This window comes from Kwoniella europaea, chromosome 1 (genome assembly GCF_036810445.1).
Source record: "Kwoniella europaea PYCC6329 chromosome 1, complete sequence".
Taxonomy (NCBI): domain Eukaryota; kingdom Fungi; phylum Basidiomycota; class Tremellomycetes; order Tremellales; family Cryptococcaceae; genus Kwoniella; species Kwoniella europaea.
Genome location: NC_089487.1, coordinates 6,762,859 through 6,788,125, shown reverse-complemented (window position 1 = coordinate 6,788,125; position 25,267 = coordinate 6,762,859). Strand labels below are relative to the sequence as shown.

The following is a 25,267-nucleotide window of genomic DNA, read 5'->3' as shown; positions in this document are numbered from 1 at the left end:
TATGATAGTTTATCCATGCGAAACCCATATGACCATGTTAAAGACAATAATCTGGCAATTGTTAGCGAAAGTATCGCACACGTACTCGGCCAAAGCAGTCAGAGCTAGTCCCACTGAGATCGAAACGGTATGACATGATACATAGACTATAATGGCCTTTTAATCCTCATCAACAATAGTAATTCTATTCTCTTCTACTTTCGGTACATCCTGCACCTGTGAAATCTCAGGGATGGGTACCGTCAATTTTGGCCCAACCTCCTCTTCTTCTCCATCTTCTTGTTGATCATCCGAATCAGATTCTTCACCTGGTTTCTTAAATTTGACACTAGCTCCTCCAGCCAGTTTCCTCTTTCCGAGTCCCACTCCTTCTTGTTGTGGTATATCAGGAGTAGCTGAGCCACCTGATTCACCTTTACGACCCTGTTTCCTCTTTTGACGTTTAGCTCGGTTCTTGGCTGTTTTGGCATCTGCTAGGGCATCTCGTTCGGCTTGACGTGCGAGGAAAGCGGCATGTTCTTCCTCCTACAGGGCCCAGCAAAATAATCAGTATGACTATTCATAGGACAAGGTTAATGGTCGAATGGCAAGGGTATCTCGTCATCCGGGATACGGGTATAAGATGAGGTACAGTGAGATATATTCACTGGTTGAAGAGGTAGGTATGAACTCGAACCGAACGCGTACTTACAGCTCTTGCTTTATCATTCATGATTTTCAATCTCTCATATTCCCTTCTCCTAGATTGTTTGTAAACGTGAAATTCGCCTGATCCAGCACCTGCCGAAGAACCTTGAACGTTCTTCATCATTTCCCTCGGAGCTCTGAGGGTCTTCTCTTTGGTTCCTACGTTGATATTTATCTCGCGGTCAGGATTGGCAAGTAGTTTCTCAACCTATATTCACGGGTAGATATAGATACCAGCTTTAGTGCATCATACATCTATATATATGACAGACTCCATTGATAGAAGAGTAGTCCACTCACCTGCCTACGCTGTTGATCCAATACATTATTCCTAGGTCTCTTGGATGGTCCCGCTTCGTCTCTATCTCGATTCCTATCGGGTGAGAGTGAAGGTTGTCTAGGAGGTGGGGAGAGTGACCCTCCTGCTTCTGCTACTTCCACTGGCATGTTGGATATCAGTGAGTGTTATGATGGGTTATATCGGAGTAAGGTAAGTCTACCAATGAAGTAGAGCGGGTGTTGATCTGTTGCATCTATCTCTATCTGATCGATGTCATAACATGGGTGGTGCCACATGTCCAAAGTGGTAATAACGCCGATCACAGTGACTGTTAGTAATGGTGCGAGCCATTCACCGTAGCGTGCATTCGCGTATTTGTTATTGTGAGTGAGTGAGTGAGTGAGTGTTGGTGCACGCGCCATTGTCATTGTCACTGTCACCACACAGATAACCTCCATCCTCCATCCTCCATCCTCCATCCTCCATTGTCCCTTGTCCAATCAATCCTTTGACATTGACTCATTCATCGTGGACGACTACCTCGCCTGGACAACTTTAGCCCCAACTACCATTCTTTGATAAAACAGGACAACACGATCAGACTAGAAATAGCATACATATACTCGCCACACATATACTCATCTCCTATCTACAATTGATCGACGTGTCAGACATACAGATACAAAATGTCAGACGGTTCAAACTATGATTACCTTTTCAAGGTATGTCATCTCACTCGATCTTGCGGCTGGCTGCCTTCTTGATGGTAATGATACTGATCACATTTTCGTGGATAGGTCGTACTTATCGGTGATTCAGGTGTCGGTAAATCGTATGTCTCCCACCTTTTCTTGAACGCAGCGACATCCCGCTGGCTCTAATTTTGTAGTATTGGTACTGATCATTGAAATCATCTCTGGCTGCGAAACATAACAGCAATCGTAGGTCAATAGCATTTAGCATATTGCTATATCTATACTTGGACGCTCAGCTAATCTAATTTCTTTCCAACCCCAACAGTTCTCTCTCGATTCACAAGGAACGAATTCAACCTAGAATCCAAATCTACCATCGGTGTAGAATTCGCTACTCGCAGTATCAATGTTGATGGAAAGACAGTCAAGGCTCAGATCTGGGATACTGGTGGGTGAACGCTGGCAAAGACGTAAAGCGATGCTGATCTACAATACAAAATCCTCTTTTCAATTCTTCCACTTTATATTGTATCCGGATCATCTTATTCACCCTTATCATTTAACATATGCTTCGCCCACCCACTCACCCAATAATAGCCGGTCAAGAGAGATATCGAGCAATCACCTCAGCATACTACCGAGGAGCCGTCGGTGCCCTACTCGTATATGATATTGCCAAACACTCAACATACGAGAACGTCACGAGATGGTTGAAGGAATTGAGGGATCATGCAGATGCCAATATCGTTATCATGTTGGTTGGGAATAAGTCAGATTTGAAACATTTGAGAGCGGTCAGTACGGACGAGGCCAAACAGTTTGCTAGTGAGTTGGTTTTTCTCGGATTTCGAAGTGACGGAGATGAGCATTTGGACTTTGTTCGGTGGGAGCAATCAATGAATCGGTCAATCTGGTCTAAAAGGGATTCATGTGTAATTGTCTTTGATCGAGAAAGATAATTCTTTTTTGCTTTGTTGGTGATCATGGAATAATAATAGGGGGACGAAGGAATAGAACAGCTTGAAAGCCTTGTTATCACGGAGCTGAAGGTGCACTTGTTAACTGGAACTGTTTCCCTCCCCTAGCCGAGAACGGTCTCTCATTCATCGAAACTTCAGCTTTGGACGCCTCTAACGTAGAGTCAGCTTTCCAAAATATCTTGACTGGTGAGTGGATCCCAAGATCTGGTACTCGAAGTTGCAGTGCAGCTGACAATGTTATACATCATTTCCCATTGCCCATTTTTTCAATCAATTGTATTCATATCTAAACCTTCGATCTCTACATTAAAACCGATTTACGAAATTTTAGAAATCTACCGAATCGTCTCTTCCAAATCACTCGAATCGTCCGGAGACGTCATCAAGCCATCTGGAGGTGAAACCATCTTGGTCACTCCAACTGCGGACGATGGAGGTGCTAAACAAGGTGGAAAGTGTTGTTAGAGTGGATTGTAGAAGGGAATGAGGATATAGAGTTGTCGTTGGTGGTCGTGGCGGGGATGTTGTATATCCTGAGACCAGTAGTCATAGCTATTGATATAGCCGATCGGATCCCTTATCTTACAGCCAGCGCAAGGGGATCAAACGGTATACTGGATTAGGGATATACTCTATCTGAGAGGAGTTGGGAAGAATTGCAGCGATTCTGGATTTTATGATTAACTTTTTCATCTATTCTATCTTTTCTTTCTTTCTTTCGTTTCTTCTCTTTAGTAGTTCTTACGGATCTTTCATATCTCTCTCTCTCTTTTCTTTTTCCTCTTTCGCTCTGAATGAGAAGATGAGACTCCATGTATAACACATTTAACAGACCATTATCAAAAGATGACGCACTGATCGCCTTTTCGGTCGACCTCCACTTGACCTTTCCACTCTTCCCAAAATTGAGCTGCAACAAATCCATTCCTCATCCTTGCTCATCCTTCTCTCCCCTCCCTTCACCATCGTCTTGTTCTCATCAACCTATTCTATTGGCCATCTGAGTGTTGCGTCTTGCAACTGATCATATCGACATATCTTAACTCTCACATAGCGAGGTCATCTGTTCCTCTCTCTCCCACTTTGGATCGTTCAACATGACTTCTTCTTCTTCTTCCCCTTCCGCCGAAGCAGGGCCCTCTACACCTTCAAAACAAATGACATTCGCCGACTTTAACCCCGAGTCGGAATCGCCCATCAAGACACCTTCGTCTCTAAAGGTAAGCAAGAAGCAAACTGTCGATCAACTCAAGGATGGGTTGAGGGAATTGGGTTTGGACACTAAAGGGAAGAAAGAAACTTTATGGCGGTACGTCAAGCTGTTCTCTCCCTGTCCCTTTCATTCACACTATATCTAGTAGAGGAGAAGAGAATAAGGCTAGGCTCTTCATTTGTCTCCGTACTTTGCTCTACATACTGATCTGATCTGATTTGGTGATATGTCAATAGCCGACTGGTCAATGCAATTCATAAAGCTTCCTTACGAGATCCTCTTACTGACGATTCAGATGACGAAGAATACCTCACACCTGAATCAGATACACCAATCAATATACGTATCCTTAAACAGACATATAAAAGCTTCCTATGTTTCGACGTAGAAGCTACTTGTAGACCTGGTAAGGAGTTTGATTGGCCTAATGAGATCATTGTGAGTTGGCTTTGTGATGATCCTCAATCGTCGATGAGAAGGGGATCAAGTAGATCCCATTACGCATGCTTCATGGGTTTATCTCCTTTTCTTTCGTCCTCGGTCTAGGCTGACGTTGTGTTCGATTGTCAATTAGGAGTTCCCAGTTGTCCTTCTTCAATGGTCAGACCCAGACTCAACAGGTAAAAGAGTACTTCATAAAGTAGATCAATTCAGATCATATGTTAGACCTATATGGAGTCCGATCTTGACGGATTTCTGTAAAGATCTAACAGGAATTACTCAGGTAGGTATGCTAACCAGCCTCCATGTGTGTGTCGAGTATGGCTGGCTGATTTGCATTTGATGTATGATGATAGGAAACGGTCAATAAATCACCGACTTTCCCTCAGATGCTTAAGAAATTCGAAAAATGGTCAGATAAGTGGGATCTGAGGGATGATAAAGGTTTGAAAGATGCTTTGTGGGTGACTGATGGAGTGAGCTCACCTTGGACTATACACTCGAATTGGAATTGTTAGCTGACTATAATTGTTATGTGCAATGTAGCCTTGGGATTTACGGTGAGCTGAGCGTAGTGACCAGTTTCTTGGTGATTGCCTTCCCGAAAGCTAATATATCAATTGACTGTCACTTCTGATCTAGTGATTTTGTAAGTAGACGAATGTTACCTTCATTGTACCGATAAACTGTATATAGAACTTACTGACATGCTCAACCCTTACCTAGGTACCCAAACAACTCCACATAACACCCCCTGACCCTTTCCCGAACTACTTTCATGGGCCATACCTCAATATCAAATTTGCCGTCCAATCTGTCCTTTCAGAACTTCACCGCCGGTCATCTTACGCTGCTGAACATCCTAATGATCCACCTAACAAACGCGCATTGAGCGTCATCACCACCTCGAAAGTGGGTCAGTTGGAGAAGAAGAATGGGAAAGCAAAGGATTACGGGAAAGGCAAGGGGTTTTATTTCAATATTCCTGGTATGTTGGAGGTGATGGGTCTTGGAGGGTTTGAAGGGAGACAACATTCTGGGTTGGATGTGAGTTATTCTAATTCCTTAGACATTGGATATGATGGTACACATAAGATACTTGTGGCGCTTTCAATATGCTTACGCATATACACTTTGGTCACATGAAACTCTACACTGCGCTGACCATCCTCATAGGACGCAACCAACATCGCCCGTATATTAATCGCTCTATCAGAAAAAGACGTGATATTCGAACCGAACGGGATCCTCCATCCACCAGGTAAAGGGAGGAGATACCCCTGGATGGGTGAGAGGGGTGAAGTCAACTGGGAAGATTGGATGAGTACGAATAAGCCTTTGGAGAAACCTACTAGTGGTGGGATCCTAGAGGCTAAGGAAGCTCTAGATGAATTTGGAAAGGGAAACCGGAATAAGGTGGAGAAGATGGATATATTTGAGGATGCAAAGGATCAAGTGGAAATCAAAGATGAAGAGATGGCGCAGAAATTACAATCATTGGTGCTGGATCCTACACTCGTCAATGAGGATAATGGAACTACGATAGCAACTACGACCATTATCAAGGACAAGGCCAATGCGAAGCTTTGATCCCTTGAACCATGTGAATGACGAAAAGGCTACAAGGTCGGAAGGTGAATGAAGAAGGACAAGAATGATCCAGCGTTATAGAGGAGCTCATTATCTCGAGTATGTTGTAATTATATAGAGACACCCATATAGATTCATTTGCAGGCAGAAACGAGATACCCTGCAAACTTATATATATATATATATCTCAAAGCAAACTTATCACAGACAGTGATGCATCATATATTGTCCTTGAGCATCCAGGTGTATAGTACGTATATTCTGTCCAATTGTGAGCATAGGCGTCTAGACGGTGAAGATGAGAATATATACTAGTTGATCATTCTTTGACTACAGTGCCACAGGAATTTGCCACCCAAAACAACGAGTGAAAACACAAGGCAAGTCCAACTCAATAATCTGTTTACCCTCCTTTTCTTCCTTCTTTCATCACTCAGATTACAATCGTTCTCTCAGCATACATAAGTATCAGCCTAAGCTAATCTAATAGCTCGGCTAGGCTTTGGATGAACAAAGCTGAGTCAGGATGCAGGGACTAAATCGGTAGGTTCTGATTTGTCCAATGTCGCCTCTCGTTATTCACACAGACAGTTTATGCTGACTTTGTTCAATACATAACTTAGATATATCCCACCGGATTATGATCCTAGGAAAACATCGACGTTAAACAAATATCAAGGGAAGAAACATGCTCTGGGAGTCAGAGCTAAAGATATCGATAAAGGTATATTGGTAGTCAGGTGAGTGTGGAGTGACCCATTCATTCAAAAGAAGCAGTGAACTGAGTGTTCTATCATACAATAGATTCGAACTACCATTCAATATATGGTGCGGAACGTGTAATGCCCATATTGGAGCTGGAGTTCGATACAATGCTAGAAAACAGAAAGTAGGAAATTACTTTTCGACGCCGATATTTGGGTTCAGATGTAAATGTCATTTGTGTGATGGTTGGTTTGAAATCAGGACGGACCCAAAGGTGAGTCATGGTAGTCATATAGAGTTCAGGGGCTATGAAGGAAGCGTGTGCTGATATACCTCATCCAATATAGAACTCCGCGTATGTCGTGCATGAAGGAGCAAGGAAGAAGGATGAAGATTGGGATCCGGAGGAGAATGGAGGTTTTGCAGTTCATGGTGAGTAACCTTTATCCTGAAGGATAAACCAAACACGGATGCTGAGATATTCCTACAGACACCGAAGCACCTTCTGCATCAGAACCACCCGCAGACCCCTTTGCAGGTGTAGAGAAGACCATCGATCAGCAAAAATGGGCAAAGAGGGGTACATCAAGATTAACAGAATTAACAAAATCATCCGATCGTATCAACTCTGATCCGTATCTCGTATCTTCAGCATTACGTAGGAAATTCAGAGAAGAGAAGAAAGTGTTGTTGGAGAGACAGGTGAAAGATGAAGGTATAAAAGAGAAATATGGTTTGAATGATGATTTGATACATTTACAGGATCAAGATCAGGATGAAGATAAGGAGAAGGAAAGGAGAATTTGGGAAATCATTAAAGAGAATAGAGGACAATCAAGTAAACCCAGCTCGCCCTCGGCGATGCCTACATCAAGAGGACAAGGCAAAGCTAGGTTATCGGATAATTCAAGCTTGGTGGATGTCTTGAGGAGAAATACGGGAAAGAAATATGATCCATTTTCTGACATATCATTCTCAAGCTCTTCGACGAGCAGTACACCTGTCAAGTTGAGTTCACCAAGATATATTGACAGTATAAAAGGAAAAGGGAAGATAAAAGGGAATACATTAGATAACATATCACCCAAACCGAAAGATAAAGAAGGTCAGACCTCTTCAAATCAGGACAGATTTGGATTAGGAGGAGGTCTGTTAGCTGGATATGGAAGTGATTAATCAATCTCCCGCTACACACTACGGACAAGGTTTCACCATCCTTTCATTCGATACTCCCTGGACATCCTTTCAGCCGGTCTCCTACTATCGCGGATCTCTACTATGGACCTCGGATGGACGACTTGATATCCTTTGATCAGGGCATCTCTCGTCTCAGCGTCAATGTCAAAATATATCCCGACTCACTTGTACAAAATGTTACGGAAGATGGTCAATCCAATGCATGAGCTGGCACGATATCGGACTTGAATTTATCTGCCCTCACTATTGATCAGTATCGGATCAACATCCCTGACACAATGGCTACAATACACACGTATCGCTCGTCCCCCAAATCCATTCAATCAATAGTGATCGTCCTATTCTTGCTCTTAGCGGCTTATGTATTTTTCAATGGTAATGGTGGAAAGAAGAAGACGAAAGGTTCAAAATCGTCCGCTGGGGAGGATTTGGAAAGTGGTAGACACACTTCTCGCAGTCGTAGAGGATCAGATGATTCAAGTGATGAGGATGGTAAAGACCGAGAAAAAAGGCGGAAAAGAGAGGAGAGGAATAGACGGAAGGGCAAAGGTGGTAAATCGAATAGCGGTCCTCCCAGTGAAACGGGCGGTGGTCGATCTGCAGACGATGGGAAAAAGAAGAAGAAGGACAAGAAGAAGGACAAGAAGAAGGACAAGAAATCCAAAGAATGGGACAAACCCCCTTCCGAACCACCTATTTCAGCGGCACCAGACCACCGGACGGCTACACCCTCAAGATCAGCTTTCAGACAAAGACGACCGGATGACAGTCTTTCACCTACGCCAAATACTCAGAACGGGAATAGAATCAGATGGGTAGATGAGGAGAACAATCTGAAATCACCGGTGACTAAACATTTCAGGAAATGGGGAGATTTCATGGGCTTGACAGATGATACCGATAAAGGAATTTTTCAAAATGCAACTAAGAAGGAGGATAAAGTGGGTAAGAAATTGCCCTTCCCTTCCAGGTGGTCATCTGAGCAAATCATCCGACAACAAGCGGAAAACGAACAGAAAGGTGTAGCTACGGATAAAAAATTGCAAATACCAGAAAATATTCTGCAGATGATGCATCAAGTTGAGAAGATTTCACAAGCGAAACCATCCGATGCAAGATTATGGGAAGTCGCATTACAAGATTCATGGGATGACGATCTTGGGAGTTTACCTAAAGTCGCTATGACAGTCATGAAAGAACTCAGTCGGTTCATTGGGAGAAAGGAAATAGCCGCGATCGAAGCGAAGATGAATCAAAGGGTGAAAAAGAAAGCCAAGTTTGATAAAAGTAGGAAGTTCAAGAATTTCGTTGCGAGTCTAGAAGTTGATCAGGATTCACCCGAATTTCCATATAAATTCGTTTTGGGATGGTATCTAGATACTTTCAGAGCTAAAGCTTATGCATCCAGAATGATCATCGATAACAAGATTACACCGATGACCACCGATTCCAACATTGCCAGAGCATCTTTCATCCTAGGTTGGCTGGAATATATCGGTGAATTGAACAAAGCTCAAAGGTTATTTGTGGGTTGGGATCTATCTGGTTTGACTTTAAGAGCGCAAGCTATGAAAGAGAATGGTACACATTACCGCCTTGACGTGACGATTTTCTTACCTTGCGAATTGGAAGATCCATACAAATGGGTTCAGAGATTCCAACAATCATGTATGGCTTTCCGACATTTTCATTCAGAGATGGTACGACAGTTCAACAATACCTCGAACGATTTTATGGATGGAAGCGCTTTCAAAAGACGTCGAATGATTTTCCGTCCCGGGTGGATAACCAAGGGAGTAGATATCAACAAATCGTCTGATCCTACACCTGATCAATCCGTCGCTCAACGTACGTTGATTCGAAGAATTTCAAAAGTCATTGATATCCCCTCTCAAAACGATGTAGAGGGCAACTCAAGATTACAAGATCTCATGGTATATGCAGGCTTAGATTCAACAAAGAAAATGATGAGTCAACTGGCACCTGGAGAAGTGATCTTTCAAGATATACGTCAATTTCAATGGGATAAAAATAGCTTGACCCCTCGGAATAATACTTTAACACCTGAGAATTTCTGGTTGGCGTATCAAATTGCAGGAGATCGATTACAACATGAAATGGAAGTTGATGATACGTTCTTACCTAGAACAATGTACGATTTTGTACGATCCCTAGATCTTGGAAGTTATATACCTTTTCATCGTATACAGTCTGAAAGAAGATTCTTACAGATACATGGATTTCCAGCATTGGAATTATTGATACTATCATATAATCCCCTTGGACAAGATGGATCTACAATTGATCTAATCCTCGATCCGAGATTTGGTTTGACACAAGAATTGGAGAACGAGAAGAAGCCCACGAGACACTTGAATAGACAACCAATAAGATTGAAATTGTTCATTGCAATTTCGGATATGCGATTCATGGAGAATATCCAATCGGACTTAGATAGGTCTTTCGCTACTCTAGCGAACCAATACCTCAAAGAGGGAATGAGAAAATCACAAATTAGAGATACAATTAGAGGAATGGTATTTAGAGTGTTGGATGATGTTTATGTGGTTGATGAGAGTCAGGCTAGTATGGCTCAAGAAGGTAGATTACCTAAAGGTATGAAAATAGGATATGAACCGAACTTCCCCAACGAACTGATGGGTGATGATACACCTAACAATGGTCAGAATAGTAACCCATTTAGATCGCCTACTACACCTACTGCATCAGCACCACATCCCCCTCAATCACCTTATGGTAGTAGACCATCACCGTTCTTATCTCCCTCTTCTCCCGGTATACAACGACCACCTGCACCAGGTCCACAAAATGGTCAAGGCCCATTCAACTCTCCACCATCACCTTTCAGCCCGAACAGGACAAGGACTCCAACCACCCGACCACCAGTACAATTCACTGATCCCCGACGAGCCGAGGCCGCTGCGGAAGAAGCTAGACGAAGGGCTCAAGAGAATGCTCATTTATCGCCACCTGCACCTGTACCAGCACCTGCACCTGGGCCACCCGCTACTTCGAATTATAGACCTCCTTCGGTAGCTGATCCTGACGATGAAGAGGACGAACCTCTGCCTCAGGGGAGATTTGGAAATTTGAGAAATGCTGATGGAAATGTATCGAGAGGTGGATCAGGGGAGAGAGGACCCGAGACGTTGATTTAGGAATGGTGTAGCGCATGTATTGACATTCATGGCTGGCTCTGAGGGAGCCATGAGCTCATCCTTTGACATGCTTGACCATAGAATTGTACACGATTCACTCGTCCTTTATTCGCTGTTTGATAGATGGATTCGTGGCTGATTGCCTCTCGTCATTTGATAAAGGATTGCTTATGAAGTGATTCCTCAAGAACATATGTTGTACATGCACTGTGCGGTATATAAACAGTGTGAACGCAACATGCGACGTGCGATTTCGTCGTAGCTTTCTTTCATTATCACTATAATAAGCACAACATGAGCGTACCTCACATTAAGCACGAAGAGGATGAGGACCTGAAGTTATATAATGCCCTCTTTCAGGAATTGTCAAGACCGCCTTCGAGTGGCGGAAGTAACGCCAATTTTGGATATGATGTACAGCATTCTCACGGCTACGGTCTACCTCACGGGAGTGATTTGAGTAGGGGGTAAGCACAGTTACACTATGATCTGGTTGAATAGGCGCTTAATCCCTCTTGATATTACAGCGCGATTGCACAAAATCCAGCAGATTCATCCAGCATATATACCCAGCAATACTGTACGAATCCCATCCCTGCTTATACGGATGAATGCAAAGTTCCATCTGTGTATTATGGAGACCACGCCACTCCTACATCTACATCGCTTGATCCAGGGTATAATTCTTTGTATGAAAGCAGACATACCCTCGCTTCGTTTGAGCCACAAGCATATTCTTATAGACATCCGATCCCCGGTCAATCCAGCAACGCAGGCGGTTTGAGCGTCTCGGTCAATCAACAGCCCTTCAATGCCTATATATCACCATATCCTCCACAGGGCTATTGCGGAGCAGAAGTATCTCAGCAGGAGAACACGTTCAACGACGAAAACATCAAAAGAAGCGTAGCACACCAGACGCAAACTCGTTTCGGCAAACTATACGATCTACTCGCTAAGAAAAAAGGGGTTGATCCATCATATTGGCCCACCAACACGATGATACAAATGACACAGTACGACAAACGTGTAATCTTTGGTGGGGATAGCAACAGACCATGGAATGAGTTGATAGATCACAGTAAAGTCCAGCTTGAAACTGAAGAGGATGTGAGCAAGGTTATTATCAAATGCAATGACCCAACGGACGTCTTGGTCTATACCTTGCAGAATGCCACCCTAGGTATTTTTCACGAATATAACAAGTCAATCAAGAACATCACATCAGTTTCACTTGAAGAACTTGCGCAAGGAGGCTTTCTGCCCGTAATCGCTTGTCAGAGTACTAGTTCGGTCTCGGAGCGAATTGGCAAAACCAGAAATGAGATTGTAGCTCAATCTCGTTCGTACTTTCCAAGAGCTGAGAATCTTCACAACAACGTAGCAACTGAATATTCTACTAGTAAAGGTTATCCTTATTGTACAGAATGCGGCGATTATTCCAGGTTTCTCAATGCTGGTTATAAAGCGAAGGCTAACAAACCGGGGACGACAAGAGACCACTGATGTACATGATTCGTTCATATATACCTGATTTATCGAGCTGCATGCTATAAAGTAAATGATCATTATGCAAGGTCTTGAAGGTCTAGGTACATTCTACGTTGCCGCATCACAGCATTGTTGCAGAGAATCCATATACAGATGGCAAAAATAACAGGAAATGTGGGATGCAACACCACTTTTCGCTTCTCGTCTTCAGAACTTGAGTGAGGACGAAAGTCCAGCATATGCGTTACATTTTCATCCTTTGAAAGGATGTCCCGTTGGCCTATGGTCCATGACCCAGGGGCGTTTCACGATGCGTTGACCATCTTCTCATATAAACGCTTTCAATTTCGCTCCGTGTCCTACCGTATATTTTCTGTGGATAATCACCATGAGCTCACAATATAACGAGTGGGACATTCCTCGCCCTGGGGAGCAACATCTATTCGATCAGTACTTCATAACAGTTCTCCATACCCGGGCCTGCATGACCCAGAAATCATCGCTGCTGAAAGAGGTCTTAGAGCGGATGTATCGCGATCAAGGTCTGAAAACAGTCACCAAGCTCTCAGCCAGCATGACTTCGCTTATGGCTTCGATCCTGCCCAGGGAAGGTCAGTGACCCGTATATCTTTTATTGACTGTACTGTATACAATAGCTGACTTCGATAGGCAATCTTACCATAGAGATACCCTATATCAGGGTGTTCCCTCTTTTATCTGTTGCTCCAGTAACGTTCGACATATTTTCCCCACAGTCTACGGAATGGCCGGCGCCAGATGACTTTCAGACTACAGGGACTTAAAGTCCCACAGAGCCGTGAGAAATTCTCGACTTATATCAGAAGGCATCTGAGACGAAATACAATTGGCCAGCAACCTCCAAAGTGACTATGGGACTTCATGAGGAGCGGGTCATCTTCAATGATCCAGATGACAGAATTGACTGGCAAACAATCATCGATGGCAATAAAACGACAATCACTGTTGACAACACTTCGGAGAATCCGGTAGTTACGATTGAAGCGATTGTAAAAGGCGATGTACTGGTCTACCAGCTCGAAGAATGTCCAACGCTCGATACGGGGACTCTGAGAAACTACACTAAAAGCAGTGAAGTGTATTACAGCCATCCCGAAAGAATCACATGGATTGGAAGATTATCGAAATGTGTTTCAATGCTATAGTCATACTCCTGTGTCTGAAAGACAAAGTGATCCTCGAAGGAGGGCAAAAATGGGTAGAAGGCATTTTACCATCGCTACTGAGTATTCATTCAGAACTACCAGTCCCTATTGTACGGATTGTTGCGATTATATGAGATATGGAATGCCCAAGCACAGAACCGCAGGAGGGATAAGACTCCGAACAAAGTAGGACAATAAAGTGATCAAGGGGCGGGGGATAACTTTTTGACGTTGTCGGTTGCCCAGATTTGCTGGCCACGCCTACTGGGTAGGAAGGTCATCGGATTGAACGTTATGCATTGTACATGCATTGATAAATTGATCTCCAGATCGACATCATGTCCGATTGCCCAATCAACCTCTTCTTCAACAAACTCGATCATACCGCTTTATCAAAGTATGTATCACCAGTTTGGACTAAACAATGCTGATCAGCCATATCGCCTCCTCCATCTGTCATTTACAATCACTTTAGCACTCACCTATGAAGTAACGAAGCATGATAAGCATGGAGCTGTTCTTCGCTATTCATATCGAGGATAGCCTACGATTCACAAACAATTTCAGCAAGCTCAGCTAGTCTTCGAGACGAAAATATACTGACATGAGTCATCGTCCTACTCATATTAGGCCATTTCTCCTCCCCTCCTATCATAGGATTGAAAGGTCTCCTAACTCCAAACTCAGTTGCGGGGAGGAGCATGAAGTTATATGGATTATTTCGATCCAGCTCCGGAGCATTATACTGTCCAGGCGTAGAACCATTCCCTGTAGGAGGTTTACGGACGGGATAAGTGGGTTTGATATACTTCATTTTAGCAGGATCGGGTTGAGTGGGATGTCGGAATTGCCATAAAGCTTCTTTCTCTTGTTCCCTACGAAAGTAAGGTATATCAACCACGAATCGACCTCATGCAACATATATCAATGTGATATATAAGTTACTTCGTATTTGTACTCACTTCATCAATTTCTTTTCATATTTCATCCTTTCCTTCTCACTTTTCTCCCAAGCTTTCATACTGATTTTATACAACTTCTCTTGCTCCTTTGATTTCCTATTCCATTCTCTTTCTCTTTCCTGATTTTCCTTGAAAATCATTTTCTGGTATGAACGAGGTAAGTAATCGAAGTTCTCTGGATAATTGGGCACGAATCTTGGCATCTTATACGGATTTGGCATCGTCGTTGGTAGGGCCATTTCCTCGGTAGGGGGATCAGATATGATTGGAAGTGGTCTCGAAACCTGGTTCAGCGGTGTTGATGAATGGCAAAGGATGAACGGTCATCGTGGTGTAAGCAAGTTGTACAGTAAGATATATATATCTCGTCAGCTCAACCAGAATGACCCATCATCATTGTCATCTATTCCTTTGGCGACGCACAGACATCAATCGATCGTTGATTAGTACTTTCACTCACATCATAACCCTTCTTAATGCCTTTATCAGGATAGCCATACATACTCTCATCCCATTCAATCTTCTTTCCAAACAATCTCCTGATCAAAGAAGGTTTCTTCTTATCGTATCCCCATCCCCATGTATTGGGATACTCTCCACCACCACCACCACCACCACTACCACCACCACCTAGTCCCTGCGCTTGTGAATGATTCGATAGACCTTGACCTTGTGAATGAGAGCTCATACCATTCGTAGCCCGATTACTCCAATTGACATTTTTAGCTTGACCTTGGGTTTTGTCGGTGGCCAGATAATCGGGCATAGGTAAGTTGAGTTGATCGAGTGGTAAAGCAGGTGGTTTGGTCATTGTGTTGTGATTACCTGACGATGATGCGAGGGAAGTTGGAAGACCTGTGGAAGATGGTTGAAGACCATTTGGACCTTGGGGAATCTTATTCTTTGAGGAGAACATTATATATACACACAGTCATATGATGCGGCGACGATGGGTTGATGGTCATGAGTAAGTCATCAGTACCACGAGTTGAGGAATGGGCGTAAAGGACAGATCTGACAATCAGTGCGTTCGATGCAATGCAGCACAACGACTTCGTGGGCTATTCAAATGCATGTCAGTATAGTACACTCGTATCGTGTGGGAAGTGAGCAGACGATGAAGTGTATTTTGATGGTAATGTAACAAGAACAATAAGAATCATCATCATGATCTCTCAAAGCAGTCTAGTCCTCAGTTGTGTGTGTGCTTACGAGTGCATCGCCGTCACACCACTTGCTGACCCTGAACATCCTGCTACTGCATCACTCGCTGCCATTCATCTGTTACATATAAGTCACATCGTGATGGTTCAAGATACCAAGAATGAATATATCAAGTATATTATGCTGAATCTGCGTTATAAAGAGAGCATACCATTCACTACAAGCCGATGGGATTGCTTTTATTTTAAGCACCAGTACCAAGGGAAGGAGGTAATGAGCTAGCTGGATCAGCACCATTTCCTCCTTTATTGTTGTCCCTTTCCCTATTTCTGTCACCCCTATGTCCACCTCTACCACCACCACGACCTCGTCCACCCCTACCTCCTCTACCTCCTCGACCTCGTCCACCTTTGAAATCTCGATCTCGTCTTCCACCTTTTTGTTGAGCATCGTTCAACTTGTCTGCAGCGAGTTTACCTTGGAAGTTGGCTCGTGTGGTCCAAAAGTTTCGTTGCTCTTCCTCTACAGATGATCAATAAAGCAACAGCATATCAGTACATGTGAGTCTCAATATTGAGATTCATATGATGGAATGGGTGGGGAAAACTCACCATCCATTCGTGCCCATTCTACTTCGGCACCACCAAAAGGCATCTTCTGCTCCTTGAGCTTAGCCAATTCATCATCGGTGATAACAGCAGCATCGCTCTTGGCGATAGTACCCGATTGAGATCCTGGTGGGAAAGCAAGGAAAGGGTTCTCGATGACTTTCGATACTTGGGCCTGATAACGCTGTCAGTTTGATACCCGACTGACAATTTTGAGAATAGGGAAAAACCAAAACTCACCTTGAGATCTTTCCAATCACCGTTCTCACCATGATTGATGAACTTGACAGCAGCGTTGTTCTCGAATGGGATTTTGGAAGGGTCAAGGATCTTTCCTGTATGTCGATCGCATTCTAACATCACACCTTTGTATTCTATAGTGAGGGGTTTGGGCTCCTTTGAAACATCATCCAGTTGTCAGTAAGCTTCTATGAGCGAGCTCTCGGCGGAAAGGCAGCTCACCTCTTTCCTGGATTCCTTTGAATCCCTCTCTTCACCATCTTCATCCCTCTCCCTCTTCTTAGGGTTCTTCTCTCCACCTTTTGAGAAGCCAGGTCTAATTCCCACAACAGCAACATCCTCTCCGATCTTAGCGAGCGAAGGTAACATTCCCTTCTTAGCTTTGTCCATCTCCTTGAAAGCGTTGAACTTCCTTCCTGCATCCCGTGACTTGCCATCTTGTTTACCACCTCGGTGAATCTCACTATCTGGGATACCCTTCTCCTTGGCTTTCATCTTTACGTATTCGTCCCTAAGTTATCATGATCCCATCAGCTCAGATCAGTATGGAGTAGAACAGTATGTCCAGACTCACTTTGACATCTTGGTCATCTCCTCGCCATCTTCAGTAAATTTAGGAATAGTCTCTTTTGCCAAGAAACTCTTCATATCCTGCTCATAGGTGAATTCAACGAAGACGGAGCCCTATACGTATAAAATCAGCATATGTCAGTCAAATTTCCTTCATCAAAAACAATCGACATGCTATAGCCTGTCGCTATACCGATCTGCAGATAGGATATTACGCTCACCTTGAATTTTCCTTTGCCTTTTCCAGCCGGACCTTTATCTTCCAAATCGGCTCTCCTCAATCTCACAGCATTGATTTTCCCGAACTGATCAAAGTAATTCTCGATTTTTTCCTGTTTGTTATTCTCTGGATCATCTTCTCCGAAACCTTTCACATAGGCTGAACGAGTCCAAGCAGTCGCATTAGGTTCCAAAGGTCTTTTCCTTCTTACGTTCTCTCCATCAGCTGATAAAACCACCAAAGGATCTTTTCCTTCTTCTTGGATCTTCTTCTTCAATGCGTATACTACGAATGGTTGACCAATCTCCTGGAATTCCTTCATTCGTTTGAAAGTTAAGATGGTCTTGAGGGGTACCCAACCTTCGGTGTTGCAGCATGTAAGAGAGAAGAAGTATTTGTCGACTGGTAAGTTGGAATCGGAGAAGTAAAAGTAGACTAGCAGATCATAATAAGATGTCAGCATTGAGCTGAAGTTGATTCTGTGGTTCTGACATTGTAAACTGTCTCAAGACTTACTTTGCTTTGAGGCTTTCTCAAGCAATTCCTTTACTTCCTCTTCGTTTTTACCTTCCACAGATGGGAGAGGACCCAGTTCCTCAGCTTTGACCTCTACGGCAGGTGTTTCCTGGACGTCTACTTCCATAGCAGCGGCGGTAGCTTCAATCTCTGGTTTGGCTTCGGACATGGTGGAGGGGTGGTGCGGTGTAGTGTTATAAGGTATGGGGGTGAAGATTGAGTTTGAGGTGGTTGGTTTTGATGCACGAGTAAGCAAGCTGGCTGCAGACTATGTGTGCTTTTGAATGTACAATAAGAGTGAGGTACAATGAAGAAGCTGGATGGAATGAGACACTAGCTAGCTATCTTCCTGATACATGCCTCTATGTGATCTCTGATTCTCAAAATTATTTAGGTTGGATTCTTTGACTGGAACCAAAATAAAAACACGAGGCATCCAGCAACGGACCATATCTCCGACGGATTTATCAAACGAGTGGCAAATGTGGCAGTGGAGGAGGTCCACCTGCGCAAGAATCTCATTCCAGCCATCTTGGACCCTGAAAAGATCATATCGAGCGAGTTGATATACTTCATCCATCGAGATGGCAACCCGACTACCTCAACTTTGCTTAGTCCACAGGTCATGTCTCATGAGCGAACAAGGCAAGCGGATGTGATCAGTACGGGCATGCTCGATGATGCGTAACGTACTGACTGGAATGAATGGTAATTTTAATCTTTCACTGATCATCTGCTTCCAATTATTCTGATTCTTCTCTTCCTAATCACCTATACATTCTTTACCATCGTCATACACCTAGCTGCAGGTCAGCATACCTACTCTCATATATAATATCACCCAGCGAAATAACTGCTCGAAGTTGAAATCCAGCAAGTGGATATAAAGAACCTCTCGAAGAGGATATAATCATCACCAACTCTTCTCATTCATTAGATCAAGTCTAGAAGGAAAGAAGGAAACGAGATGACCACTAGATCAAGTATGATACCAGCGGCGTATGCTATCGCACTAGCTTCCATACCTGGAGTATGGGCCATAACACCAAGTGCAAGATGGGGACATCAAGCTGTTTATGTGAAATCGAAACAGGCTATGTACGTGGTAGGAGGTGAAGTGCCGACTTCAGGTAGTCAAATCACCAATGAAGTTTTGGTTTTGAATGTGAGTTCATCATCTCAGCCTGGCTCAATCTGCAGTCATTCTATATGGAAAGAACACTAGTCGAAACTATGTGCGTCGGATGGACAAGGTGCTCATCAATGCCATACTTGTCGTAGCTAAACTCATCCAGCCCTACCTTCTCCACTGGATCTTCAGAGGGTCTCCCACCCCATGCCTTCGGATCAATGATCGTTACGGCCGACGGTTCCTCGCTAGTCGTGACTGGTGGAATTACCTCGTCATGCGATAATGACGGAACGACCCATACACTAAGTTTGAATGATGATGAGGGGTGGGTGACAGCTTCACCCAAAAGTTTCATCAGGCGGAGAGGAGCAGGAGCGGCATATGTCAAGGATTCAAGTGGGAATGAAGATGTCATGGTTGTTGGAGGTATCGCAGATTCTTACGTCTGTTGTAAGTCATCCTTCGGCTCGAAGTACACGCATTTGGGATGAGACTCCCTGGAAGACTGACGGTTATGACTTTTCAGCTTCTTCAACCTACTCATACCCCGCATCCGACGTGCTGTCACTCCCTCTGGGCTCCTCCTCACTCATCTCATCTCGAAGTCTCCCTTCGTCCCTCACCGGTTCCGACCTGGCTGTATCAGATTTCGCACTCGCCGCCAGTGCCGATGGGGATAAGATCTATCTGACGGGTGGTCAGACCTCCTCAGGGGAATTCGTAGATATGACTACAATCGGTATATGGGATTCTACAAATGGATGGAAATCTCAAGTAACCAGTGGTGATGTACCCTCAGGAAGGGTTGGAGCTAGTCTGGTCGCCCATCCTAATCTCGACATCCTGTGAGTTTACCTTTCACCGACTTACGAGAATGTCCGCTTACAACTTGGGAGACTATAGGATCCTTCATGGAGGTTCGACTGATTCTTCAGGCACTTCATCCAATCTCCTCTCTCTTCTCAATACGACCAGCTGGCAATGGTCCGCCCCATCCGACCTCCAACCATCCTCATCATCCGCATCTTCCTACCATTCCTCAATTATCACAGATCAGGGGGTGATGATCACTGCGTTCGGTCTCGCGTCGAGTGGATCTCCTAGCTCTGATGTCTATTATTTAGATATGAGAGATCCTACCGGTCCGAGTGGGTGGTCATGGAAAGACACCTGGAGTTCGGAAATGCTCCAGGCCTATTCAGGCTCAAGCTCAACTTCCAATGTTACCACTACCACTGGAGGAGGTGTAACAGCTGCGAAAGATAATGACGAAGGGATGTCATCTAAGAAAATCGCTTCTATCACTGTACCCATCTTAGTCATCGCTCTACTCCTTTCTCCAATTATCATCTACCTTATTAGAAGACGAATGAGGTTGATCAAGAAACGAAGGATGGCCAGACATTTCTCTTTCTCCTCTCAAGAAGACGAAGGGTTCTTTAATGGTTCAAGTAATGGTTTATTCTCGAGATTCTTATCTAGAAGGAACGAGACAAGGGATATGAATGAAAGACAGGGAAACTATCTATCTAGAATGGTCACGAGATTATCATCAAGGTCAAATTCTGAGGAAGATCACGATGATATACCTTACGTGCCGCCTAGAGAGATGGTAGCAGTGACGAACTCTAGATCAGTCACCTTCAAAGATTCACCTGAAATTGCGAAAGACAGACAGATGAATTGGGAAGAAATCGATTTTGGCCTCGGTAAACTCGACGAGTCAAGACATGTTTCTTCTTCCTTTAACCAACCAAATAATGGTACTTCATCTGCAGATGATCAATCTCCTTTCGGTGATCATGCTGCTGCCCCCGTCTCATTCCCTGTTCCTCAACCTCAATCTCAAGGATATACCAATGAAATGCTTTACAGCGACGAAGCTATCTCGCCTCCTTCTGTCGGTCGTCTTAACGAACCTAACAACTTATCTGTCAATTACCCAGCTATGGTTCCTACCTCAGCTTCAGCCGTTGGGGGATCTGCCCCTGTTAGCGGTAATGGACAAAGCTGGGATAGCCTAGCTAAGGAATTAGAAACCAAACCTGCTTTCCGATCAATTTCACCTACTGCTCAACTTAGATCTCATGCCCATCCTGCTCCTGCCTCCACAGGGCCCAATGTGGGTGTCGTAGCTCCAGGAGATATTTATGGTGGATTGAGAAGTGAATCTCCTAGACCTACCTCTCCTGCACCTTCCATCCCACCTTTAGACTTCCAAACTCAATCTGAACCTCGACGACCAGCCTCCGTACTATCTAATCGATCAAACGTCTCTGAAAATGGTACGATTAGACTTGTCAACCCCAACTCTCCCTCTCAACGAAGACCTGAATTCTTACCTTTTCATCAAACCCCTCAAGGTAATAGATCAGTCTCTCAACCTATCAGACACCTTGCCGGATCAGCTCCTTTGAACAGAAGAGGATCATCAAATAGTGATACTTCTCCTTTGTCTAGTGGACAGACTACTCCTACACCTAAAAATAGGAATATCTCATTGAGTTATACTCCCGGTATGAGAACTGCTTCCAACCCCATTTCGTCAATTGGATTGGGTAGTCCCGCTGGGAATGGGAGCCCAGTCAATGTAGAGAGACGATCGAGCTTGTTGAGAGTTGTTAATGTTACTGAGGATGGAGAAGGACAAGGACAAGGTGCTGGAAATGCTCTCTAGAGGGATGATAGATCGATGAATCTGGCTGGACCAGAGCGGACTTATTTGATAATTTATAAAATACAATAACAATAATAATATGTTGATCTACTTTGATATATGTGATGCAACTTATGGACATTGGATGATTGGATTTCCTTGACTTGACTGAAGATTCCTTTTACGATTACGATGATGTTGTGTTCTGCCTTGTGCAGGAATGAAGGTGGTCTATCCTTTTCTCCTTCGCAGATGGACAACATCTCCGAGTACAGTTTATTATCGAGAACTTGGTTTCGCGGTTTCATAGCTTTATCTGAAATGTTTTGGCATTCGCTCAGATGGATGGGTGAAGGTTGAGATTTGTCATATCCACTCGGTTATCTCGCCAATCTCGCATGTATCGGATCAGCTGAAAAATGCAAAATGCGTCCCACCATCGGCCCATTTACCAGTTACAGTACTTGATTCATCCCATCCCATCTCATCGCATCAATCCCATTCTCCTCAATATCTTCATCTTCTCTGTCCATAGGTTAGCATCTATCATCAAAGTCACAGTCTGTGTGTATATATCCTCTCGCATCCCCCGGAACAAGTGTCATCGCGTACCTTGTCGATTCTATACACCAATAGAGTACAAGTACCTATCGAAAACCCTCCGCAAATATCTATTGCGTATCGTGAAAGAAGAAGAACACAGGTGGGGGATGCTATAGTCGTTTAGGATATTCGACCAACGAAGCTTTCATTGTGTATGTGTATGATGATATGATCGAGGATGACAACCCTACCAAATAATGAACCTATAAGCATCGATATCGATCATCTCAATTCTAATTCACCTCAAGATGAAAAGCGTAACAAGACTGAGAGCGGTGTGAAAATGAACAAGATCGGTATACTCAAAGGTCCTCAGAAAGGCGATAAAATCCCTTGGGGCATCAAGGTATATACATTCATCCACATCATTGTGGGCTTTGAGCTGACAAATGACTTGAATTTCTACTTGGTAGTGGAGAAGCTCAAGTTGGTTCATAACTACCGTTGTCACTCTGGGTGTCATCACAGATGTATTGACATACGTGAGTCCTAGTCAATCCACTGTCAATCATTTGATCTACACTGATATTGGTACTGATTGAAATCTTATTGAACAGACTATCGTCGTCCCGGTCTTGCCTTACCGCCTACAATCATTAAATTACACCAACATCTCAGCGTTGACCTCATGGTTATTATTTGCATATTCGATCGGGATCTTCATTTGTATGTTTCCCCTCTCTCATTGTATCTGCATACCTTGCCTATTCTTCTGTCCGTATCCTTGTAATGAGATGATTATATATGACAAGCTAACTACTGCCATCGTACACTCAGTCACCCTTCCGGTAGCTTACTTCTTCCACAAATATCCCTATCGACGCTCGCCCCTCATATTCGGTGTCTTGGCACTCATCATAGCTGTGATACTGTTCATGACTATCAATACGTATTGGGTCATGGTTCTAGTTAGATTCATACAGGGCGCATCGAGTACAGTAGTCTGGTCAGGTGAGTCGTCGCTTTGGACCTACAGCCTCCCTTCGGCTAGTGTAAGTGTGATTGATCTCATTTGTTTTCAAATCAGTGGGATTCGCTTTAATGTGAGTGTTTTCCCCTACCTGCTCCCGATTGATCACCATGGGAGAGGAACTTGACATCACCTGCTTGTCAGCTGCGAGAATGTACCTGAAAAGAACGTGGGTCGCCAAATTGGATTTGCCTACTCCGGTGTATCCATCGGAATGACCATCGTGAGTTCTGTCATCCTTCCCATCTCAATTGCTTAAAGTTGAACTAATCCCGTTATCATCCTCATCAGGCTCCACCAATCGGAGGAGCATTGTATCAACATATGGGATGGCACGCTCCCTTCGTATTTTGCATCATCGCACTTGCCGTCGACCTAATTCTGCGGCTCTTGGTAATCGAACAAAAAGACTTGCGGGAGTGGGAAGAACGCAATCACGCTGAAACCGCTCCTGATCAAGTTGAGGTCAGACACGCTGAAGTACCTTCAGAGCGATTGATGGAGAATCCTGATCCCAACCTTGCGACCGAATCAATGGATGCACCAACGACTGAATCGGGACAGATACGGGAGAAGTCGGCCGAACCTATAGTTGAGCTTTCACCTTGGAAGGTGGTACTCACCATAGGTAGCTCGGCTAGAGGAATGACGGGGTTCTGGGTGACTTTCGTATACGGTTTGATCATTGGTATATATGAGCCATCGTGAGTAGTAGTCGTAGTTCATATGGTATCCTCAGATGACAAAACTGATCGGCTGATCGATGTGGGTAATTCGGTTGACAGTTTGACACTCCGAGTTCAAGAGGTGTGGAACAAACAATCCGATTTTGTTGGTTTGGTATACTGTGAGTGAATCATAATATATCATAAACACTTCGGGCTCCGACTGACGTCCACTAAGTGGCTGCTGCTGCACCGACGTTCATCACTGGGCCAATCGTCGGGGCTCTAGCCGACAAATACGGATCGGAATTTATCATGTTACCTTGTCTCGCATTTGCTTTGCCCTGGTTACCGCTTATGATATTGAAGAAGAGCTTGGCAGGCTTTATAGTCCTCTTTGCGCTTGCAGGTAAGTCCAGCTCTTTCCCATTGCCGCCGGCATGGCTGATTATCGGAACAGAGGTCGCTTTGCAATGCGCTTCCGGTCCTGCTGGGTTGGAAGTTACTATAGTCGCTAGGCAAACTGTCAGTATATTCATTCTTTCTTCGATCTTGTCTGCTCCGTCCCATGTGCTGATCGAGAGACTCAATGTGTATGTACAGCCTGGTATAAGTGAAATACGTATGTACCTCTCTCTTTGATGCCATTTGACATTGCGCGGCTGACGACCGAATAGATCAATTCGCCGCTATGAATGTTGCCTTTGGTCAGTCTCTCTTATACCACGTACACTGTACTTTGGGTGGTGCTGGCTGACATATCTTCTGTGACTGGAAATAGCAATCTCAACTTCGATAGGTGCAGTAGTCGGAGGACAGATGTACGATCACCTCCCAAGTGGATGGGCAGCGATATGCTGGTAGGTCTGCTCGTGTTTATCTCACTTGGCAGAATGCTTACACTGTAAACTTGTTTCTAAACTCACTTGTATTGTCAGGTTCGCATTGGGACTTACAGCTATATCGTTACCATTACCATTCTTCTTTTCCGGCAACAAGACTCTATATAGACGTTTGGTAGATCGCGGTAAGAAAGGAGATAGTGGTCAAAGTCAGTCTGAGACTCCAAGTGTATAAGAAAACCCATATCACCTCGATCAAACTTACACCAAATTGACAATCTTTGTTACACCTATTACATACATTACTATAATCACCATTCATCTGAATCTCACGCACTTCTCGTCATTTACAAACTATTCAGCGAATTTTGCAACGATGGACTATATGTTATGCTGAACGGAAAAGGGATCATATCTTGTTGTTGTTACGATAATCACCATACTACAGTAGTCAGTCATACGTCTCATGCATTATAT

General features: G+C 43.9%; 10 protein-coding genes across 10 annotated transcripts; 7 read left to right on the top strand and 3 right to left on the bottom strand.

Moving 5' to 3' along the window:
- Positions 1 to 159: 159 nt before the first annotated feature.
- On the bottom strand, positions 160 to 1,134 carry V865_002592 (uncharacterized protein; the record flags this gene model as incomplete). Its single annotated transcript, XM_066226392.1, has 3 exons — positions 160 to 525; positions 692 to 895; positions 988 to 1,134. 3 exons carry the CDS (start codon positions 1,132 to 1,134, stop codon positions 160 to 162), a joined length of 717 nt encoding a protein of 238 aa, XP_066082489.1.
- Positions 1,135 to 1,653: 519 nt separating this feature from the next.
- Positions 1,654 to 3,107, top strand: V865_002591 (uncharacterized protein; the record flags this gene model as incomplete). Its single annotated transcript, XM_066226391.1, has 6 exons — positions 1,654 to 1,689; positions 1,765 to 1,792; positions 1,988 to 2,110; positions 2,260 to 2,487; positions 2,748 to 2,828; positions 2,974 to 3,107. 6 exons carry the CDS (start codon positions 1,654 to 1,656, stop codon positions 3,105 to 3,107), a joined length of 630 nt encoding a protein of 209 aa, XP_066082488.1.
- Positions 3,108 to 3,739: 632 nt separating this feature from the next.
- Positions 3,740 to 5,886, top strand: V865_002590 (uncharacterized protein; the record flags this gene model as incomplete). Its single annotated transcript, XM_066226390.1, has 8 exons — positions 3,740 to 3,951; positions 4,092 to 4,293; positions 4,430 to 4,579; positions 4,653 to 4,772; positions 4,843 to 4,856; positions 4,939 to 4,945; positions 5,023 to 5,343; positions 5,473 to 5,886. The coding sequence occupies 8 exons, from the start codon at positions 3,740 to 3,742 to the stop codon at positions 5,884 to 5,886; spliced, it is 1,440 nt and encodes a 479-aa protein (XP_066082487.1).
- Positions 5,887 to 6,412: 526 nt separating this feature from the next.
- On the top strand, positions 6,413 to 7,767 carry V865_002589 (uncharacterized protein; the record flags this gene model as incomplete). The annotated part of the gene is made up of 5 exons (XM_066226389.1): positions 6,413 to 6,429; positions 6,510 to 6,626; positions 6,691 to 6,865; positions 6,939 to 7,023; positions 7,082 to 7,767. The coding sequence occupies 5 exons, from the start codon at positions 6,413 to 6,415 to the stop codon at positions 7,765 to 7,767; spliced, it is 1,080 nt and encodes a 359-aa protein (XP_066082486.1).
- Positions 7,768 to 8,066: 299 nt separating this feature from the next.
- Positions 8,067 to 10,967, top strand: V865_002588 (uncharacterized protein; the record flags this gene model as incomplete). Its single annotated transcript, XM_066226388.1, has 1 exon — positions 8,067 to 10,967. The coding sequence occupies one exon, from the start codon at positions 8,067 to 8,069 to the stop codon at positions 10,965 to 10,967; it is 2,901 nt and encodes a 966-aa protein (XP_066082485.1).
- Positions 10,968 to 11,261: 294 nt separating this feature from the next.
- Positions 11,262 to 12,473, top strand: V865_002587 (uncharacterized protein; the record flags this gene model as incomplete). Its single annotated transcript, XM_066226387.1, has 2 exons — positions 11,262 to 11,434; positions 11,495 to 12,473. 2 exons carry the CDS (start codon positions 11,262 to 11,264, stop codon positions 12,471 to 12,473), a joined length of 1,152 nt encoding a protein of 383 aa, XP_066082484.1.
- A 1,573-nt stretch (positions 12,474 to 14,046) lies between these two features.
- On the bottom strand, positions 14,047 to 15,520 carry V865_002586 (uncharacterized protein; the record flags this gene model as incomplete). The annotated part of the gene is made up of 5 exons (XM_066226386.1): positions 14,047 to 14,059; positions 14,125 to 14,186; positions 14,247 to 14,517; positions 14,605 to 14,888; positions 15,065 to 15,520. The coding sequence occupies 5 exons, from the start codon at positions 15,518 to 15,520 to the stop codon at positions 14,047 to 14,049; spliced, it is 1,086 nt and encodes a 361-aa protein (XP_066082483.1).
- A 492-nt stretch (positions 15,521 to 16,012) lies between these two features.
- On the bottom strand, positions 16,013 to 18,091 carry V865_002585 (uncharacterized protein; the record flags this gene model as incomplete). Its single annotated transcript, XM_066226385.1, has 7 exons — positions 16,013 to 16,290; positions 16,380 to 16,551; positions 16,617 to 16,772; positions 16,839 to 17,127; positions 17,191 to 17,300; positions 17,408 to 17,841; positions 17,923 to 18,091. 7 exons carry the CDS (start codon positions 18,089 to 18,091, stop codon positions 16,013 to 16,015), a joined length of 1,608 nt encoding a protein of 535 aa, XP_066082482.1.
- Positions 18,092 to 18,889: 798 nt separating this feature from the next.
- V865_002584 (uncharacterized protein) lies at positions 18,890 to 21,731 on the top strand (the record flags this gene model as incomplete). The annotated part of the gene is made up of 4 exons (XM_066226384.1): positions 18,890 to 19,087; positions 19,204 to 19,504; positions 19,581 to 19,899; positions 19,958 to 21,731. The coding sequence occupies 4 exons, from the start codon at positions 18,890 to 18,892 to the stop codon at positions 21,729 to 21,731; spliced, it is 2,592 nt and encodes an 863-aa protein (XP_066082481.1).
- A 760-nt stretch (positions 21,732 to 22,491) lies between these two features.
- On the top strand, positions 22,492 to 25,025 carry V865_002583 (uncharacterized protein; the record flags this gene model as incomplete). Its single annotated transcript, XM_066226383.1, has 14 exons — positions 22,492 to 22,659; positions 22,727 to 22,795; positions 22,871 to 22,979; positions 23,091 to 23,264; positions 23,341 to 23,356; positions 23,428 to 23,506; positions 23,575 to 23,987; positions 24,069 to 24,130; positions 24,187 to 24,357; positions 24,409 to 24,473; positions 24,552 to 24,570; positions 24,626 to 24,655; positions 24,730 to 24,808; positions 24,887 to 25,025. The coding sequence occupies 14 exons, from the start codon at positions 22,492 to 22,494 to the stop codon at positions 25,023 to 25,025; spliced, it is 1,593 nt and encodes a 530-aa protein (XP_066082480.1).
- Between the last annotated feature and the right edge of the window lie 242 nt (positions 25,026 to 25,267).